The sequence below is a fragment of the Leopardus geoffroyi genome, chromosome E1 (genome assembly GCF_018350155.1).
Source record: "Leopardus geoffroyi isolate Oge1 chromosome E1, O.geoffroyi_Oge1_pat1.0, whole genome shotgun sequence".
Lineage (NCBI taxonomy): Eukaryota > Metazoa > Chordata > Mammalia > Carnivora > Felidae > Leopardus > Leopardus geoffroyi.
Window position 1 is genome coordinate 57,849,880 of NC_059330.1, and position 20,048 is coordinate 57,869,927.

General features: G+C 61.1%; 2 protein-coding genes and 1 long non-coding RNA gene across 5 annotated transcripts in view; 2 read left to right on the forward strand and 1 right to left on the reverse strand.

Annotated features, from left to right (window-relative positions):
- Nucleotides 1–7,668, forward strand: part of PGS1 (phosphatidylglycerophosphate synthase 1) — a 31,164-nt gene extending 23,496 nt beyond the window's left edge. The window contains exons 8-9 of one of the 2 annotated variants that reach the window (XM_045490954.1): nucleotides 2,506–2,654; nucleotides 7,538–7,668. In XM_045490954.1, the coding sequence (XP_045346910.1) occupies nucleotides 2,506–2,654; nucleotides 7,538–7,657 (269 nt within the window). In that variant the 3' untranslated portion in view covers nucleotides 7,658–7,668. The remainder of the gene's footprint in view (nucleotides 1–2,505; nucleotides 2,655–7,537) is intronic. The other variant, XM_045490955.1, reaches the window with a different exon arrangement.
- A 3,605-nt stretch (nucleotides 7,669–11,273) lies between these two features.
- The window catches only part of DNAH17 (dynein axonemal heavy chain 17), a 103,411-nt gene continuing 94,636 nt past the window's right edge, over nucleotides 11,274–20,048 (reverse strand). For both annotated transcript variants that reach the window (XM_045490925.1, XM_045490924.1), the window contains exons 74-81: nucleotides 19,754–19,981; nucleotides 18,505–18,696; nucleotides 15,503–15,682; nucleotides 14,990–15,172; nucleotides 13,909–14,091; nucleotides 13,468–13,611; nucleotides 12,747–12,972; nucleotides 11,274–11,750 (exon numbers count right to left, since the gene is read on the reverse strand). In XM_045490925.1, the coding sequence (XP_045346881.1) occupies nucleotides 11,503–11,750; nucleotides 12,747–12,972; nucleotides 13,468–13,611; nucleotides 13,909–14,091; nucleotides 14,990–15,172; nucleotides 15,503–15,682; nucleotides 18,505–18,696; nucleotides 19,754–19,981 (1,584 nt within the window). In that variant the 3' untranslated portion in view covers nucleotides 11,274–11,502. The remainder of the gene's footprint in view (nucleotides 11,751–12,746; nucleotides 12,973–13,467; nucleotides 13,612–13,908; nucleotides 14,092–14,989; nucleotides 15,173–15,502; nucleotides 15,683–18,504; nucleotides 18,697–19,753; nucleotides 19,982–20,048) is intronic.
- On the forward strand, nucleotides 13,111–17,298 carry LOC123604622. The gene is made up of 3 exons (XR_006715391.1): nucleotides 13,111–13,856; nucleotides 13,915–14,097; nucleotides 15,053–17,298. It is a non-coding gene; the product is annotated as an uncharacterized LOC123604622 (long non-coding RNA).

Genomic DNA, 20,048 nt, shown 5'->3' on the forward strand with positions numbered 1-20,048 from the left:
GCCTTGATAACAGGCCCATGGCCCTGCTGGGAAGTGCCCTGAGCCCCCGCCCCTCCCCTCCCCCCCCCCCCCCCCCCCCCCCCCCGTGTGCTCAGGCCCGGAGCAGGGATGCACCCGCTGTAGCTCCTACCCGAATGAAAGTTTCCCACTGTCCTGGGGGCCTGGCCCAGGGGTGAGACATCCGCCTTGTGGAGCTTTGCACCCAGAGGGGCTGGCTGTTCCTGGGGCTGCGTCCCGAGCCCCTGGGGCACGGGTACAGCGGGGCCTCGCCATCTGTGGTCTTTACGTCCTTCGGGTGGAGAAAGATCGTGGTCCACGTGGGCCTACAGAGGAAGGTGGTGGGGCGGTCACAGGCTGCGTGCTCCCCTTCATCAGAGAACAAGAGAGCTTTCGGGGTTGGTGATTAGGAAAAACGGGTCTACGGAAGCTCTTCAGGGCCGGTAGTGAAAGCAGTCTGGGGAGCGGTGGCGGGCACAAGGAGCTGTCGGAGGGGGCCGGGGATGGGCCGCCCACCTCCCGTGGCTGGCCCCTAGGTTGCCTCAGGAGGAAGCCGTCTACGTTTAGGCAGATTTCAGGAATAAAAAGTACACACAGGACCGGGTCCTGTCGGCCTTCCCCGCCGGGCTCCTTCCAAGGAGCCTTGGATGGACACACTCAGGATGGTGTGATTCACATCAGCCTTAGCTGGGGTCGGGCCTCCCTACCGCTCACTGGCCCTGTCCCATCAGAGTGGGCTTGGGAGAGCCAGCTGGATGGGCGGCACTCAGCAGCCCCGGTGCCTTTCAGTCTTTCTGAGCCCATCACAAGAGTTGGAACAGCAATGGCAGGTGGCCTTTCCTCTGTCCCTGGCCCTGTCCCCCCAGCTCCAGGCTGCGTGGAGAGGAGGGGCAGGAGAGGCGGAGCCTGGCGTAGGCAGAGAGCCAGAACTGCAGTGGCCGAGGCGCAGCCATTCCAGTGGACCTCGCTGGGCATCTGGCCCACCCTGTGGTCTCTTGACACGAGATAAGGGGAGCCGAGTGGTTGCCGGTGCGGCAGTGGCCCCATGGGACGGTGCAGTTGCCTGAGCGATACAGGCAGGCGAGCAGCTTTGATGTGGCCCCTGTGTGTGGGGGGGCGGGGGGGAGGGTCGAGCACATTACAGGAACAGGCAGCAGAGCACCGTCATCTCTTACCCAAGATATTCTTGGAAATGCTCTTGCTCTGAGTGAGAATTAGGAAATGGCCTTCTATTTTAGGCTCCTTGGCGTGTAGTACGTCGTTGATTCGCTCACGATGGTCATACGCGCCCGAGGGCCCTTTGAAAGGGCCGTGTTGGCAGAGGAGGGACCAGCGGCGGTGGGAGGGTGTGAGGAGGCTGGCCCTGAGCAGGGGAACCCTGCGGGGGAGCCGCGGCCAACTTGGGCACCGGATGTCGGGCTGGGTTTTCTGGGCTGAGCGTCCTGGGTGTAACGTGCAGGAAAAGACGGGGGCCAGACCCAGGTCTGGGGTCGCATAGGAGGAAGGAAGTCTAGGGCAGTAGATGTCCCGGGGAGGTCAGGTTTGGGACAGTCTTTTCAGAAGTAGTTGTGATGGGCACTGGGCCGTCCAGGCAGGCCTTGGGACTCGGGATGGGAGGACACAGTGGGAGACCTGCCTGTTGTCTGATGAGGCAGGACCCTGTACCCCCCATCGCCTCATCCTGTGCCCGGCCTTTTCTCTGGCTGTGCCGTCGGCTGGCTCATCTCCTGGCAAGATAGGGGGAACAGCGTTCTCTGGGGTGGGATGGAAGCTTACGGTGCCTCTTGGGTTCTCTCCTCCGCTGGCCTCTCGTGGGCTTTGCCTGTCTGGTTGGATGTCCCCGGGTCCCCAGCAGGCACTCACTTCTGGTGTCCCTTTGGGCGTGGTGTGTCGGCAGCCTGAGTCGGGGAATCGCGTGTCCCTAGGTGGGAAGGGGTGCAGAACGGAGTAACCTGTGCTTACCAAGAGCCTCTGTCACACCCGTGGGACAGCCCCACGCCTGCGGGCTTGGGTGGACGAACTGCCGTTCCCTCGCCCACCTTCTTAGCACAGGGGGGTGTCTTTCCCGAGAAGCAGGTACGGACTGGACTCTGGCGCACTTACCTCGTCCCCTCAGTGCTCGTGGCGGGACCGTGGAGCCTCTGGCCAGGGTGGATTCCGCGTCTCAGTGGCCAAGATGTGGCTGAGGCAGTTCGGAGGGGGGCCTAGGGACCCTGAGGTCTCCGGGAGGGGCTGCCGCACGGGGCCGTGAGAGCGGAACCTGAGCAGCGGCCTCCGGGGTTCCCTGGAGAGCCCGCTTCTCGCCGTGCTTGGGCAAGAGAGGAGGAGGCGGCCTCCTGGGAACGCCGGGGGTCCGTGCCCTCCTGACAGCGCCCGGGCGGAGAGCACGTCCTGCCCGACCGCTCCTTCCCGGCAGGGCCGCTTTTCCCTTAGGTTGAACGAAGCGAAGCATGGAGAGGCTCTCAGCAGATGCTCATTTCCTGTCTGCACGTTTCCTTTTCCCTGCAGGCCTCTGGCTGTACCTGGCAGGGAGCAGCCTGCCCTGCCTCACGTTGATTGGCTCTCCTAATTTTGGGTACAGGTCAGTTCACCGGGACCTGGAGGCCCAGATCGCCATAGTGACGGAGAGCCGGGCCCTGCAGCAGCAGCTTCACCAGGTTGGTTGGGACGAGTGGGATTTCCTGGGGTGAGGGGTGGGTAGCTGGGTGCTCGGCCCTGCTCACCTCACCGGGTCCCCCGAGAGCCGTCTCCGCCATCGCCTCCCGCGTGAGGAAGAAGCGAGTCCTCCCAGTCTGCTGGTGGCGGTCCCGAGAGAAACCTGCTGCGGGGCCGCCCTGAGATGTGGCCGCTCCCCCGAGGGGCCCCTAACCCCACAGCCCCGGGGGGGTCCTTTCAGTGCGGGAGGAGAGCGTTGTTTTCTCACCGGGACATGGACGCAGATTAGGAATCCGTTGTGGTCCCCAGCCTCTCGTAAGAACGCACGTCCGTGTGAAGGGCCACCAGGGGGAGGAGCCGGGCTCACTCGGGCCCCGGGGCCTCTGGTGAGCAGCCTCAGCAGGAAGGCTTGCCACGCAGGCAGGAAGGGTACTCCGGGAGCCAGTGTCTCTGCCAGGCGACGCAGAGAAGAGGCAGACCTCGGAAGGAGCCCTGAGTGCCAGTGCAGAGGGGCTTCGTGGCGAACTGAGTCATTGCCAGGGCTTGGACAGTCCTTCTCCTAGGTTCATATGCCCTAGCGTCCCTGTGCACCGATCACCTGGGTTCCGTCTCACTCCCCGGTGGTTTCCTTTGGTGGTGCTCTGGCTTGGGATTGAAGGCGCAGGAGGTGATGGGGAGGGTCTGGAAGTGTGCCAGCCAGCAGCGGGGTTCCCTCGTGGTGTGTTTGCAGGGTCTGGAGGTGGGCGATGTGTGGGACCCAGCAGAAACCCTTGGCTGCCTCAGCTCCCTCCCCCTGGCAGGGGGATGGCGATTGGCCGAACAGGCCCCCTTTTCCTCGGGGACTTTCGGCGTCTTGGAACCATTGTGCTATTTTCCTCGTGCTCGCAGCTGGGACAGGGCTTCTGTTCCTCTGTCCGAGATGAGAGGCCAGCGTTGTCCTGAGCATGGGGGGTGGGGCGTGCTCTGGTGGTTCGGCACGGGGTATGCTGGCCATCGGGAACAGGTGGCCCATCGAGGATCCTCCTGCTTCCCTTGGAAGACCCCCTTGGAAGTGGGGAGAGCAGCCCTTTGTCCTGAGCTGGGGTTGGAGACCCTGGGCCCCGTGCTGCCGGCCGGCTCGGGCCCGAAGCAGCAGTGGGGAGAACCTGGTTTCCTCACCGGGGCAGGTCGCAGGGTGGTTCCCAAAGAGTCAGCAGCTGTCTTGGCCCTCCTTCTGTGGTGTAATATTTCATTTTACATTCAGAGGAAAACAGAAAGTTCCTGAGCTTTCCCTGGTGCTCTCGTGGGACTCTGGGCCTGCCTGTGGCAGTGCTGCTGGGCTTCGGAGAGCGCCAGCGCTGTGCCTGTGCGGGAGACCAGGGCGGTGCTGTGGGCTCGTGAATTTGTGACCTTTACAGCAAAGCCTTTCCATGGAAGGTGCCAGCTTCCCTCCTGAGTCATAGGAATACAGATAACGCTGCTGTAGGCCAGACCTCAGAAGCTTCGGCTATTGACTTTGTTAAGCTTTTATTCTCCAGTGTTTGGGAATTAGTGTTGCGAAACGGTTGGAGCCTTTGTTGCTGGACAAGGAAACGGTAACTGCCTTGTTCCCTGGGACCTGCCTTCTGCCATCTGGGAATCCTGTCAGCGGCCAGTGGGGCCTTGGTGCCGGGAAGGCCTTCGCGACCAGGGGCGAGAGGAAGTGGCGGTGGCTGTGTTCTGGGTGGCCGGTGCGGAATCCGATCTGCTCAGCAGGTTTCTTGCTACCGTGAGGCTTCCAGAAAATGAGGAAGCCTCAGAGCTGAAGCTCCAGTCGGGGCCACTGGTGTGAGAGGGGCAGGGCTGCACCCCGGCGGGGTCTGCTGGACTTGCGTGAACTTCCACCCTAGGTCAGCACAGAGTTGAGGGTGTGAACTTGGCCTTGGGCCGGGACAAGTTCTCCACAATCTGGGTTGATTTGTGAGGGCGCGTCCCCCAGGCCTGTGCCCAGGGTCCTCGTACTGGCCGCTCCCCCCCCCCCCCCCCCCCCCCCCCCCCCCCACTGCCCAAGGAAGGGGATTGAACCCACATCCTGGATCTTGAGAAAAGCCGGGCGGGATGCGGTCAGCAGCTCTTTCCCTAAATGACATATTTGGGATATTTTCCTTTTCTTCCCAAACCTGAATCCCAGGGGCTTTGGGTTGTGGGAGGGTTGTTGCAGCTCTTAGCTCTTCCCTTCCTCAGGGGTACATTGATTTCTGTGGCTTTGGAGTGCAGAGACTCATTTCTAGGCAGTTCCACCTGTATGCCTGCATGCTGGGACTTCGCCCTCCCCCCACCCTGCCAGGTGGCCCGTATAGTGCCTGATCCTGGGGCTGCCCAGCCATGCAGTGGCCCCGCAGCCCAGAAAGTCCCTAAAACCCCAGCTGCCCATGTCCCTGCTCTCCTTGGGATACTGGGAAGGGTCCTATTTGTAGCACGCTGGGCCTTGGGAATAGAGAGGTATTTTTATCAGAATCCGAAGTCCTTCCCTCGACTTAGTACGCACGATAAAAACTGAAAGCTTCCTGGTTTTGTTCAGAGAACACGGTTCACCACTTGTGACCCAAGAAAGGCTCCCTTGAACAGCATTGTGACCTTGATCAGCTGACTTCCTTCTCCAGCCCCGTTGTGGGGTCTATGAGGAAACTTAAGTGTTTCTGGTAATCTGTTTGAACTCTTGGCTGAGTATCCATCTGAACACATAAAGCTGGGTCTGTGGAGACATCTGCACACCGGCCCTCCGAGCGGCAGGCGGCTCTGGCAGGCACGTCCAGCTGGAGACTGGGGCCCTCGCTGCTGCCGTTAGGAGGCCTGAGGGTGAGAGCTGTCCTAGAAGAGCCCACCCGGCGTAGTCGTGCCACCCGTGCCCTGCCCCATGTGGCGAAGGCCGTGAGCCTGAAAACCACGCAGGAGAAATGCAGTTGGGGCCCCGGGTCTGCCCAGCCCTCCACGTGGACACTTCCCAGAGCTTCCTCGTGTTCTGGAGGGTGAGATGTTCTCTGCCCTGCTCTCGCTGGGGCGTCGCTGCCCCCCGGGAAGGGAGCATGAGCTCCCTGGCACTGTGGGCTGTGCCCTCCCCACGCTCCCTCTGGTGCCCCCTGCTGCTACAGTGGGCGGGGCCTTCGAGGCCAATCAGTCCAGTCCTTACGATGTTGCGGGATAGTCGGTCCTTATGATGAACGTGGTGTCTTCTAGACGGAGTGATGCAAGGTCCAGAGAGGGATCGCTGTCTCAGCCCTGAGTGGTGGAAGCAGTCAGGGTCACTTTCCCCTTGCTTCTTCAAATACCTTATTATGGGAACACAGGACTTGGAGGGTGGATTGTTTTTTGTTTTTTGTTTTTTTTTTTAAAAAAAGCTTCCTCTCGGGGCGCCTGGGTGGCGCAGTCGGTTAAGCGTCCGACTTCAGCCAGGTCACGATCTCGCGGTCCGTGAGTTCGAGCCCCGCGTCAGGCTCTGGGCTGATGGCTCAGAGCCTGGAGCCTGTTTCCGATTCTGTGTCTCCCTCTCTCTCTGCCCCTCCCCCGTTCATGCTCTGTCTCTCTCTGTCCCAAAAATAAATAAACGTTGAAAAAAAAAAAAATTAAAAAAAAAAAAAAGCTTCCTCTCAAAGATTCTAAGCACAGCTTAAGAGAAGGCTTCTTTGTTTTTTAATTTGTTTTTAAATGTAAAGTAAACATTCATCGTGGACATGAAAACTTAGAAGACACCTCCTCCTCCATTCATGGAAGTCATTCTGAGGATTCCCTCTCATTTTTTGTGCCTGTGAGAGGCATAGCTTGTTTCTCGTTAACGGCATGAGGATTATATTCTCTGTGTCGTTCTTCTAGAACACGATTATATCGTGGTGAATGCTGGTTTGTCTTGGGGGTTTATTATATTTGACTAGTTGGTGTTGGACATTTAGGTGGTTTCCAGTTTTTCCCCTATCCATAAATGTTGCTGTGACAGATAATCAGCATACAAAAATCTTGAGTGCATAGTTATTTTCTTGGGATAAATTCTTTAAAAAAAAAAAAAAACGTTTATTTTGAGAGAGACAGAGCGAGTGTGCGAGGCACGGAGAGAGAGGGAGGGAGAGAATCCCAAGCAGGCTCCACACCGTCCACGCAGAGCCCGATGTAGGGCGCAGTCTCACGAACTGTGAGATCGTGACCTGAGCTGAAATCAAGAGTGGGACACTTCATTGATCAAGCCACTCAGGGGCCCCTTTCTTGGGATAAATTCTTGCAAGCAGAGCTTCCTAAGAGCAGGCGTGACCTGTTTCCATCAGCAGTGCACGAGATCGCCTGTTTCCTCGACCTCTTGTCGGCACAGGGTCACGATATCACAAAGCCACTCTTGCTGACTTGAGAAAAGAAAAACCGTCCCGTTTAAAACTCGTGTCTTTGAGGGGCGCCTGGGTGGCTCAGTCGCTGGAGCATCCGACTTCGGCTCAGGTCACTATCTCGCGGTTGATGAGTTCGAGCCCCGCGTTGGGCTCTGTGCTGACCGCTCGGGGCCTGGAGCCCGCTTCGGATTCTGTGTCTCCCCGCCCCTCCCCCGCCCAACGCTCTGTTTCTCTCTGTCTCAAACATAAATATAAACATTAAAAAAAATTAAAAAGTCCTAAAAAGTGAAAATTAAAAATCGTGCCTGTGAGTTGCTCTGCCTCGTTTAGTGGGGTCACTTGTAAGTATTTTTCCTACCGGCTGTATCTCCCTCCGTGTCGCCTGTTCCGTACACCCGTGCGTTCCAAAAGCATAGAAGCCGGGGCTCCCGAGCTTGTTTGCCGGGGAAGGGGTGGCCCACGGGCCAGCGTCCCCCTCCCGCCCCCGGGGGGCTCCACATGTCGCGCCGTCCGTCCGGCGCCGCGGGAGGCCCTGATGGTTTGTTCCTCTTCCTCAGGAGCAGGAGCAGCTCTATCTGTGCTCAGGCGTGGTATCGTCTGCCACCTTCGAGCAGCCGAGTCGGCAGGTGAAGCTGTGGGTAAAGATGGTGACCCCGCTGATCAAGAACTTCTTCTGAGGACGGACAGGTGCTGCCCGGCGAAGCCACAGGGTTGGGGGGGGGGGCTGGTGGCTTCTGCCTCGGGCTGGGGGGGGGGTCCCAGGTCCCCTCGCGGGGGGCCCTGAGGGCTCCGTCTCTCGGGTCACCCAGGTTTTCGAGGCCTGGATGTAGGTGAGGCGGCCTGGGCGGCACGGAGCGGGGCCGGGGTGACGGCAGCGGGAGGGGCGCGCGGAGACCGGACACGCTCTGCCCACTCAGGAGGAGCCTGCCACTAGGGATCTAGGGACGGAGGCTGCCGCTTGGCGCCCAGAGCCGTGGGCTGTGTCCTCTGGCGGCCGCGAGCGGGGCTGTGGGGAGGCCAGGCGGGGGGGGGGGGGGGCCTGGCGGGTGCAGCTGCCGGTAGAGGGGGGGCCTCTCCCGAGTGAGCCTGCCCTCGCCCCCAGACGCCCCGGATGGGACCGACCCCGGGTGGGGGTGCAGGGAAGGGGGAGTGGGGCTCGGGCGGCAGCAGCTCCCTTGGGTGCTGGAGCCACATTTCTGCCATTGAGACCACATCGCATTTAACTTCATCATCCAGTTTTTCCTCTATCTTAATTACTTTTAATTTTATTCACATAATACACAAATTTAGAAAGTACGGCTAGAAAACTGACAGACTGCAGCTGTTTCCTGCCCTCTCGCGCTCCCCCTCCCCCTCCCCCGCAGCCACTTTTAACTCTTTTATCGGGTTTTGTTTTTTGATAATTACGTACTGGCCCATGTTCCTAAAGAATGTGTTGTGTATTGCCATTCCCTTCCCCCTAGATATTGTGTCTCTTATTGAAAAAACAAAAACCCCACCCAAACAGGACACCAGGGTGGCACCTGAGACATTAGCTGGAATCCCTTAGTGTCATCAGATACCCTGAAGCTGTTCACAGTTGCAGTTGTCTTAGAAGTATTTTTATTTCATTAAATTTTTTCCATGTGTTCGAAGTTCCGGTTAAGGTCCACGCTTGTGCGGTGACCCGTCAGCCAAGCCTCCTTTCACCTGTGGGTTCCCCTCAGGTTTTTCTCTTTGCAAATGAATGAACCCCCTTTTTATTGGATCTGCTCTAAACACCTCACAGCGGGGCATCTTTGAAACTCATGTCCTGTTGCGTAGATTTGTCAAAGGCCAAGGTCCCGCCCCCGCCCCCACTTGTCTTCAGGAGCAGATTGCAAAACCTTGCTGCCCAATCTCTTCATCTCCAGGTGCTTGAACCTTTTGCACAGAGAGGCCTTCCTGAGAGAAGGCCTTTCAGCCCCAGGGTCTGGCGGCCCATCCTCTGTGGGGGGACAGATTGCTTTCCACTGCTGCGTGTTGCCCCAGAAGCACCTTTACGTGTCTCCTTTGCTGGGGCTGGCGGTCACCTTCGTGGGTTCTTGGAAGGCCGGCCTCATCTACACTCTGGCTGTGTGCACGGGGCGCTCTGGCGCCTCGTCTTTGACCGAGAGCATCTGCAGCCCTTCTCCCCTCCCCTCTCCCCCTCCCCAGGGCCGGCAGACGTGCAGGCTTCAGTGGGTGGGAGTCCTGTTTGGGAATCGTGTCGGGGCCGTGGCTCTGCTGCTTTGGGGCAGTGGCACATCAGTTAACACCGTTTGCCTTCATACTAGTTATTAAATTGTCCTGTGGGACAATTAGACTAGAGAAGCCAAAAGAATGTGCCAGGGCGCTGGGTTTCTGTTTGGAGAGAGGCTTTCGGTAAACAGTGTTCACATTCCTGCAGATTCTGTGGGACCAGAGTAAACATTGTGCCACAACCCGGCTTGAGCAATCGAGCCTGTGCCCTCCACACTCAGCTGCTCCCTTTGTCTCTGTTAATTCCCTCAAGACGGCTCTGGGCCCTCCCAGCCCTGCACTCTCCGCCAGCCCCTCAGGTCCCCTAGGAGGTGGGGGCTTGGTGCAGAGGGGGGCGCTGCAGGCTGGCACCTTCAGACGAAGGGCGGGCTTCTAGCCCACTCCCTGTCCCTCCCCCCCCCCCCACCCCCACCGGCACCAGATTGCAACCCAAAGGTGAATCATCTCTTGGAAAGTTGGGAGATAATTTTGTTGGCTACCCACAATACGTGTGGAATAAATTGCTGTTTTATTTCAGGCTCTAGAGGCAAATTGGAAAACCTTCCCATTTGGGGATTATTACCAGGGATTAAAAATGAGTTGCCTGGTGGCCACTAGTTTTCTCTCTAGTCTGAGAAGTGGCCGGCTTTCTGGCCCTCCGGCGCCCCCTCTGGTTCCCTGGCCCTCTGTCTCCGACACGAAGGGCAGCAGCGACCCCTCCTGGCCAGCAGAGTGGCTGCCCGGCAGCCTGGTCCGGTGGCCCAGAGTCCTGCCTGCCTTGAGGGGCGGCCCCAAAGGGGTTGGACCCTCAGTCCCCGCGGGAGGATTTGATGGGCAATTTTCCCTCTTCTGTGAGCTCCCGGGCCCCAGGGCCGTTGTGAATTGTCGCCCTCTGAGTTAGGTCTTCTGGGGGTCTCTGCTCCTGTGGCTCTGGTGAGAATGCTTGGAAAAAAGTTTTCACGAAACTTCAGGATTAGATGGAACCTGGCCTGAAGCCAGATACTCCCAGAGGGCTCCCTTTGCTCCGCATTTGAGCCTGAGCGCTGGCCTGTGGGCTTCCCCGGAGACCATCTTCTCTGGGGTCTGCGGGCCCGGCTGGCTGCCTTCCCCTTGGCCCCAGTTTTCTGGCTCGTCGCTCCGTCCTGTCTGTGCTGCTACCCCAGCCAGCCCCAAAGGGCAGCCCGCTCACATAGCTGGAACAGCCACGGAAAGTCCGGGCCTGTGGTGTCAGCTGGGTCGTTCCAGCCCGGCCACCCCCACCGTGTGCAGCAGGCTGTGTGCCTGGGGGGACGGTTCTTAGTCCTGTCTCCCTGGACAAGTTCAAAGGCCTGAAACACAAACAGGCTGAGGGCTTCTCTGAAGGGACGGGGATATCGGCCTTCCCGCGTCCGCTGCCGTGAGCGTCCCCTGGATCGCGGTTCACCGCGGGGAGGCCTCACTTGTCTGGAAGCCAGGATTCCCCGGCCCTGGCTCGCAGTTAGGCGGTGGAGGCCGAATCCCCCCCCGGGGAGGAGGGGACCCCAGGGCAGGAGGAAAGGAAGGTGCCGAGTCCGCTAAGAAGGGACCCATGGACTCCGCTATTGTGGAAATGACACGTGAGTGACCTCCGAGGACACACATGTTTAAGGGGGGCCCGGCGTCCATGTTTGGTACGTTCTGTTCCCACGGTTTAGAAAGTGGGCAGGTGCAGCTCCGCCTGAGGGAGAAGTGGCCTCTGGAGTGGCAGGTCTCCAAACTCCGGCGACGGGAGGGGCTTTGTCATAACCCAGAGAGGTCCCGTGTCTCCGGGAGAAGGGGACTGTGTGGAGGTGGCAGCTCCTGGGAGGGAACACCCTGTCCCCTCACTGGTGGGTGGTGTGCGTATAGCCTCAGGCCAGAGGGTGTGACCGCCGTACCCAAAGCCTGTGTGCCACTTGTGGGAGAAGACAAACCCGACGGCCCTCCGGCAGGTCGGGATCTGGGGGTTGGGGCCTCACCCCCAAGCCCGTGCCAGGCCCCTGGTGGCTGCCCGGTGCTGAGCTGCAGGCCGGCCCCCGTGAATCAGACAGGCACAGCTAAGTGACTTCGCTCTTTTAATCCAGCCCGTGCCCCACTCTTCCACGCTGCCCCCTCCCTCTGGCTAGGCCACGTTTCCGTGGTTCTAAAGTGCCTGGGTTAGTTAGAACAAAAAGCAACCTGCGGTTTCTAGAAAAATCAGTGGCCGTTGCAAGATTGAGCTTCTGTTGTCCGTTTGAAGTCGGGGTTCGGATCTGGCCCCGGGGAAGGCCCCAGCCAGCCAGCCAGGCTAGACCTGTAAGAGCAGGGCCACGGCCGCCAGGATCCACTTGGCCGCCTTCTCTTTGGTTTTGAGGTTAAAGGTCCACACGTAGGTGGGGCCGCGGATGCGTGTTTTGTACACAGGACACTCATACATGTTCTTGGTCTCCATGCGGTCCACAGGAATGGCCTTGATGAAGACGACGGGCATGGCTGGCGTCAGCTCCTTCAGCCTTGCTTCGGCGATGACTCCGGTCTGGGTGTCCCAGCGAGCTCCTGCAGGACAGCGCAGCGAGGTCAGGGGGGCCCGTGGGGTCGTGCCCGGGCGCCGTGTGGCGTGCTGGCCGTGAGCCACACCGGGGGCCGGCGGGGTGCCGGGGATGGACTGGCACAGGGGTGGCTGGAAGCGGAGCCGTGAGCAGAGGCCCGGGATGGGATGCGGTACACGCGGTGCCCCCCGGGACCCCGCCACGTGCCTCTGAGGGACAGCTCGGCCTAAAGCTCTCGGGGCCACCCGTTTACATTTGTGGTGTTTCCAGAACCTACCCGTCAGCCTTCTTAATTTCGGTGGCAGGAAATCGTACCTCCAGCTGAATGTTACGGGAGATTAACGTTCCCCGATGCCCTTCATATGTAGCGTCTAGCCTACGTGTGCACGCACAGTGCACGTGATTACATGTATGTGCACACGGAACTTTCATTTGCCTTTAACCAGACTGCTCTGTTTCTACTCACCCTGTTAATGGTGTTTGTATTTCCTGTCTGTAATTCCAAAATAAACACGTAGAGCGACTCTTGCTGTGCTCGTCTCTGATATGGGGACCGGGGAGCCCCGAGCCCTTGCTGGCCAAGCCTTGCACCCCCTAGGTGAGGGGGCGACGTCAGTCGCTGCGTGGGCCGGAGGTGTGTGGTGCGGTAGCTGCCACTCAGCTCCACGGGTCTGAGGGACGGGGCTGCCTGGCGGCCTCAGCGGGTGCAGGACGGGGTGGCTGGCGCCCTCGGACATCTGGCTGCCCCGGGGCTGCCTGCTTCTCGCTGTCCTGCGAGGGCCACGCCCCACACTGCCTTGAAACAGGTGCTCACGCCACTTTTGGCAAAGCCGAACCAGGCTGGCCGGGCTCCAGACTGTTGTCTGAGCGTGCCGTCAGAGCCGTGCCACCAACCCCGGCTGGCGCCGGGCCTCGGGCCCACCCGCCCCTCCACGCACCTCTCCCACCTGCCCCTCCAGCCACTGCCTCTCCTCCAGCCCAGCAGGAGCGGCACCCCCGTTACCTTCCATGAAGAGCCCGTACACGTAAGCGCCCTCTCGGGGCGGGGCCGTCATGTCCTCCCGGTTCTTCTTGGTCACTTCCACGGACAGACACATCTTGTCCAGGGGCCACTCGTTCTTCCTGGCCATGGACTGCATGATGGCCGTGAGGAAGGACTGTGGGTTGAAGAAGCCGGCCAGCCACACGGTGGTGGGCAGGGCGAAGTCCGTCGTCCAGGCCTCGAGCTCCTGGTGGAAGTATGCCATCGGGGTGACGCCCGGACCTTCCCGAGCCACGCAGATGGGTCAGCGAGACCCGGCCTCCTACCTGTGCCACAGCAGTACCCGCCGACTCCGGTTAAAATGGAACGGGAAGAGGGGCGTTGGGGGGGGTGGGCTCAACCTTTGAGGACAACTTGGGGGCCCGAAGGAGGCTTTGATGAGCCGGCTCCCCGACGGGTTCCCCCCTGGGTCTTTGGGCTGTGGCGGAGAGGGCTGTGTCGGTCTATGGAAGCTGCCCCCGCCTCGGACCCGCCGTTTCCTCCCTGCTGCAGGAAGCGCCTGCACTGTCAGGCGTCTGTGTGGCGTGGGCTGGGCCCTTCCAGCCCTGCTGTGACACGGGCCAGGCCGGCGGGGGCCTCTGGCGGGGCCCACGGCCGCCCCTTCCCACCCCTCTCTCAGCCACAGTCCCAGAGGCCGTTGGGGGGGGGCGGGCCTCCTGTGACTCGCGGAGACGGTCCTTACCCTGATTCGGAGTAGCAGGTCGGCAAACCAGGCCGCCAGGCCCATCATGGAGGGGTAGGCCCGGGCCACCCACGAGTCGGGCACAGTGTCATAGAACAGAGCCACGGACAGGTCCTCCATGTCGGTCGTGATGGTCAGCTCCCCCTAAGGGACAAACGGATAGGGCGCTGGTAGGCACGCAGACCGGGCCGGTCACACACCTTGTCTCCCCTGCCCCCCCGTGCCAAGGGCCCTCGAGAGAAAGCAGTTTGCCACGGAGCCCCGGTGTGCGCCACCCTGGCCTGGCAGGCCTGCAGCTCAGGACCAGGGAACCAAGAGGAGACCGCACTTCGCTAGCACCCAGGGCCGGTCCCCGCCCCCGCCCCCGCGTCCCGCAGCCGCCTCGCGAGGTGAGTCAGCGAAGTCGCGTCCCTGGGTCCCGGCTGACCCGTGTGTTTTTACCTTGAGCCCCAGGTTCAGTTCCTTCAGTGAGCGGCGCATCTCGTTGGTAAGGATGTTCATCCTCTCGCACTCCTGGAAGGCGACCACCACGTACGGGGTCTTCTCGGCTGACTTCGCCATGATCTCGGCCATGTTGAATGTCTCCGGGACCTTCTCCAGGATATCCTCCAGCACAGCCTTCACCTAGAGGTCAGTCCCCGACAAGCCCCGTCACTGCACGCACCTGCCGGCCCAGCCCCGGCGTCCAGGTCGGGGAGCCTGCGTTGCACGCACACGGCTAGGACCCCTGGAGCAAAGGGTGGTGGGGGGGGTGGTGTGTGTGTGTGTGTCTGAACACCAGGGTCACAGAGGTGCAGCCACACATCTGACGAGAAGCGGGGATCTTGGCCGACAGGCTTTGACTATTTGGGTCCCATCGTCAAGACCATGGGACTCCGGCCACGGGGGCAGCAGACCACCCTAGCCTGGTGCCTTCAGACATTCCCGAATGTCAGGTCATCTGACCGTGTCTGCCGTGTAGGCTGTCCCTGGGGACCGCGTGGTCACACCCTGTCCAGGAGTGGCCCGCACGGGGTCACGTACCCCACTGCGGTCGGGAGACGTGTGGTGTCAGTCATCACACCAAGAAAAGGGTCCTGAGGCCTCATAGCATCGAGGGTCTTGCGATCCAGAATTCGGTCTATTTACTGGGAAGCCCCCTACTTAGCTGCCTGTTACTAAAACCTGTCCAGGATTTCCTAAGCAGCGTAAACGTGCCGATTGCACACGAGAAGGCAAGGGGGAGTGCAGGGAGAGGTCTTACTTTGTCTGGGTTGTGTTACTGGGGTGAGCCCACCGTGGTCTTCTGAGCTCATGGGGAGGGACTGTTCTGCGTCCAGACTGGTGAGCTCTCCCCTCGCCGCTCCCGGGCCAGTTCAGCCACGTTAGAGCCTGAGGGTGGGGAGGCCGCCCAGGGACTGGCCCCACTGGGGCCTGTCAGCCGGCTCGCAGCCCCAGCCCGCTTTCTGGGGACGCACTTTCCGACCCCAGGTTTTGGGCCCCGCCCCTTCTCTGCCGCTGGGCGCCGTGTTGAGACTCCTGCCTTCTCCTCCCGAGATACTCCGGTGCCTGCTCCTGAGTCGGTCTCTTTGGGCTGCATTTCCAGGACCGTGCGGAACAGTTTCTCTGAGGTGACTGTCAGAAAGCCGATCTCTGCATTGGGGTGCAGGCCGTACAGGTAGGGACTCTCGGGGGGCAGGTTCTCATTGATGTACTCGTGGTAACCCTGCAGAGGGGCGGTCGGTGAACAGGGCTGCCAAGCAACCTGTGTCCGCCGTTGACGAAGCATTTCTGACCAGAATGTTCCGCCCACGCCTTGCCCTCTGTACCAACCCCACTGGTTCTCTAACACCCCCCACCCCAGCCACATGAACGAAGCCTCCACGCCCCCTCCCCAGAGGCTGTGTTTCAAGCCGTCCCGGCCTTTTTGCTCAATCATTGATACTCTGTCTGTGACGCCAGGCTGGCCCCCCCGGAGCCGGCCAGGACAGCATTGCCCTTTGCTGCTGTTGCGTCACAGGGTGAGCTTGTGTCCCCGAGAGAGGGCCCCCCTCACCTTGTAGTCCAGGTTGGGGGGGATCTGAAAGCCCGGGGCCAGCAGGGTCTCGCCCTCCAGCATCTCTGCCCGGACGTACTCCGCCAGGTACGTCCTGCAGAGCCGGCGGTCCCAGTCGTCCGTGATGTGGCCGCCGTACATGATTTCTCCAAACAAGTAGCGAAGGTCGTCCCAGGGCACCTTAGGAAGGACGGAGGCGGTGAGGAGAAGTACCCCCTGCCCCGTTGGGGTCGGTAAGAACCGACAGTCGGCCATCCGTGTGAGGTGAGGGCCGGCTCCTCCTGTCACCCCGTCGCCGCCTTGTCCGCTGCTCCGTAGGGTTACCAGGCCTCCCCTCACCCCCCTCCCCCTGCCCCGCCCCGGCGGTGTCTCACCCGGAGGCCCGCCCCTCCTTGGCGGGGTCCCGCCTTCTCTGGCAAGGGCTGCCCAGCGGCTCCCCTCTGCCCACAGCCTGGCCTCTGTGTCCCAGGACGTCCCGCTCCGAGGCCTGCCCTGCAGCCCCAACTTGTGCCCTCGCTCGGGCCACCCTTGTGACCCCCTGCTCAGAAATGTGCAGCCACCCGTGACTCCTGACCAGAGCGGTTTAATTCTGTGCCGACTGGGGGGTGTGGACGCTCGGGCGCCGTTTCTGTTGGCCAGTCGGTCTGTGCAGTGTGTCCGTCCAGTGGGTCTTTCTTGCCATCCCGCTGGGCTTGCCTGGCGCCGAGTTTCCCGGCGCGTCGCCCCTCGTGCTGCGTGTGCCCCGCGGGGCTTTGCAGCACCGGGAGCTTCAGCAGGGGAGCTCACCTGCCCAACCTGGGGCGTCTGACCTTATGCTCAGCCCGGAACGCTCCTTTCCACCACCACTCACCAAGGCGACGCCCGACTTCCGAAGCCAGCTCAAATGCCGCCTCCTCCGGGAAGCCAGCGGGTGAGCTCCGGCTTCCAGGTGCCAGCACATCGCTGTTCCTTGCACACACAGCGCCGCCCGAGGGGGATCCTTGTAGTCCAGGTTAGGGGGGATCTGAAAGCCCGGGGCCAGGCCCGGGAGCCACAGATGGCAGCCACACGCGAGGTTTCAGATTTGCCAGCACCCACGTAAGAGCCCTGTTCCAGCAGCAGTAACCAGCATGGAGACGATGAATTAATGAGGTATTTTCCGTTCTCTCACCTGCCCCAAGAGTACTCAGTACAGCTCACATCCCACCCGCAGTTTGGACTGGCGGTCGGTCCGCGGCTGCCTCCTGACACGGTTAAGAGCTTGCTGATTGAACGGTTGATGGATTTGGTCTCCTTTTACTCAAAATATTCACATGCTCTAAATTGTCATTTTGTGCCTGAAAATTTGTGCTCTGCCTGGTTATCTTGGGAATGTGCTGAGCTGCGTATTTCTGTGTTTTGCCTGTTTGCTTTGGGGACAGTCTGTTTGTTCTGGGAGGCCCTCTGGCCCCACGAGTTGCCTCCTGTCCGTCCCCGCAGGGTGGGGGCCGTGGGACCAACAAGCAGGGACGGTGCCGGTGGGAGTCCTGGAGTGCATGTCGGAGACGGTGCCCGGCCTCTCCCGAGCGACTGCTCGGAGTCCGGGGCGGGGGGATATGAGCGTGGGACGTGGACATCATCACAGGTGTTACCTAACGACAGAGGAGGGGTCCCGCCACCCCCAGCCTGGTGCACTTGGCTCGGCGGGACGCGCATTCCTGTGTCCTTCACTGCTGTCCGCTGGGCACGTGTCCTCGAGCAGTTTCCTACCCACCTTGACTTCTGTACGTGTGTACGATGGGGCGAAGAGTCTGAATAAACGTCTTTAAAAAACTCGAGCGAGACCGTCCCTCCCACGCGCATCTCCCCAGGAGACTTCTCTAACCGAAGTGCAGAGATGGCGGTGACCCTTCGTCGTGGTTGTTCCCAGCGTGTGCTTGTTCGCGAGTGCTGGAAGGCGGCTGCCAGCGTTCAGCTCTGATTCTAGCCCTCCCAACCTACGGATGGAGAAGGCCTCGCCCTCCCCCTGGAGAGCTGACTGCTGGCCCCTCCTGCCTCCCGGGGCTGGGTTTCGCCAGGAACAAAGCCAGCACTCTGCACTCCGACTCGGGCGGTGGCTGTCCCATGCGGTCAGGGCCAGGGCAGCGGCGCTGTTTGCCCTCAGAGGCCACCAGAGGTGGTCACAGATGGCCCCTGTCTTGGGCTGCTTGCGGGGAGCAGGCGTGCGGGGCTGTGCTCGCGTCTTGAGCTTTTTATGGCAGGGTGGGAAACGGGTGGGTGGCCCAAGATGTGCCCTTAAGCCAGCCGGGGGCTCTTCCCTTGCTTAACCCCTAAAGCTTGAGGCCGGGTGCCTGGTCAGGGGCAGAGCCGGGCTTCGCTTGCGACCTTGTCCCCAGGGCGTTGGGAGGGGTGCTGCCTGGTCCCGCCATCTGGCCCCCCGCCCCCCGCTGCTGCCCACCCCTGCGCCATGCCTCAGTCCCGTCTCTGCTGATTCGGGGGAGCCAAGGCGTATGGGGTACGCAGGCGTCTGCCTCTCCTGGGGGTCACAGCACTCCCGTGTCAGCGCCAGGCTCTCTGAGCCAGACTCCGAGAGGGACCGGGAAGCGGGGGCGGCCGGCCACTCCCGGTCCTCCGAGGCCCCTTGCAGATCACTGCACACATTTACTTCCGTTTTCAGGAGAACGAAAGCAGTGCTCTTGTTATCCAGGGGGATTTTTCTGGCTCTCCCTTTAAACCTGGGTTCTGTCTCCAGACACTGCACCCCGGGGAGGTCCCTCATCCGCTCCTCCCGCCCACGGATTTCTCGGCAGGTCCCCAAAAATACCTGTCCCCGTGCAGTGTGCTAACAAGTGGGAAAATTGCCAGACAGCTGACAGGTGCTGCAGGGGTGGTGGCCAGGGCCTGGGTAACAACCGTCCTATCAGCCCGGTGGGGTCACGGGGCAGGTTTTCTTTGACTAATGAGCTCTGTGTGATGCGTCCTGAGCATGAGGCGGGAAGGGTGGGAGGGCAGAGAAACCCGCTGGGCACCAGGCTCGCCCTTACCTTGGTGTTGGCCTCGAGGTAGTTGTATAGCACGTTGATGGAGATGGTGAGGTCCCCATTGTTGAAGGGGTACGACCTGTTCCAGCCCTGGGCCCCGAACTTGCGCCTCTCGGCCACCACGGCGTGGAAATAGCACAGGGCGAATAGGATGCACTTGAACTCGATCTCCTTGGTGCACATCTCCAGGGTGTCCTGTGGGGGGGCACAGGTGCCCCGGCTGGGACCCGAGTCCTGCCTCTGCCAGCAGCTTGCTGGGGGCGGGCGGGGCAGGGCGGGCGGGGACCAGCCACCTGAGGCCCCGGTCCACGAGGGCTGGAGGGGAGCATGATTTCTTGTGCTTCTGTCGTTCAGAAATGCTGTTCTATCACCTAAGTATTGATTTTAAGTCGGATTAAACTGCTTCCTAAATAAAACATTCCCAAACTCAGGACATTTCTGGATTCCTTTAATGAGAGGGACCGTCCTCGGAGGCGGCCAGCGCTCCCCCTCATGTGCATGTGAACACTAGCCCAGACTCTCCAGGAACAGGGGCTCGCTGTGCGTTCTCGGCACAATGCTCCACAACGAGATCTCTGTAGGTGTTACCAGACGGTACGGGGTGTCTTGTCTTCCTTAAAAAAGGTTTCAGACCCCACTGGGGAGATCAAGTGTGCGCACCCAGAAAGTTCTGGTGCGGAACAGAAGATCAGGGGATATGCTAGGGGCTTGTGGAAGGGGTCCGGTCGCGCAGGGACTCTCGAGGAAGGAGGAGCCCCACCGAAGCAGGTGGGGGCCCCGTGGGGATGGGATGTGGCCGGGGGGGGGGGGGGGGCAGGGAGTGAGCAGCCCGGCGGCCAGAGCCAGTGAGGGCCGGGCTGTTCTCTTCTGCTGCCTCTTGAGCCAGAGGAGGGCCCGGGGCGGGGGTGGGGGGGTGGGGCACGGCAGCCCTGAGCAAACCGCCGGGAGCAGGGCCCCTTCCTGAGGTGACCCACACTGCATTTACCTGCACTGACTCGCAGGTCGTGAAAGTGGTTAAAAGTACGCATTTCTGGTTTTTACAGCCGTAATTTGAACGCATCGCATGTTCGACTAAGTTTTGCACGAACATGTTGATTTGGTGGTGCAAGGTGCGGGTGTGCGCTGTGGCGTGGCGTGCTGCACCGAGGACCTGTGCGGAGGCGTCCCCACAGTTCCCCCCACAGTGGGGGCCAGGGGCTGGGGCTGCATGGGGGCCGGGGGGCCGGGGACGCACCAGAGGGAAGCGCCTCACCTGAGTGAAGAGGTCCAGAGCCTTGTGCAGATTGGCGTGCATGCCCGTGGGTGGCTCGTTGGTGATCTTGATGGCGTTCTCCAAGATGCCCTGGGGGATGATGTGGGACTCGGGGCTGGGGGCGGGCTCAGCGCTGATGAACACGCGATAGTCCTCGTGGCTGCCCGTGCTGTATCGCTCCACCTTCTTGTCCAGTGTGCTCAGCCACCGCGCCACGAGGTGGATGTTCTGCGGCCGAGACTGGGGCTCAGCGCCCACGCGCCCCTCTCCGCCGCGACCGCTTTCCCTGGCAGGG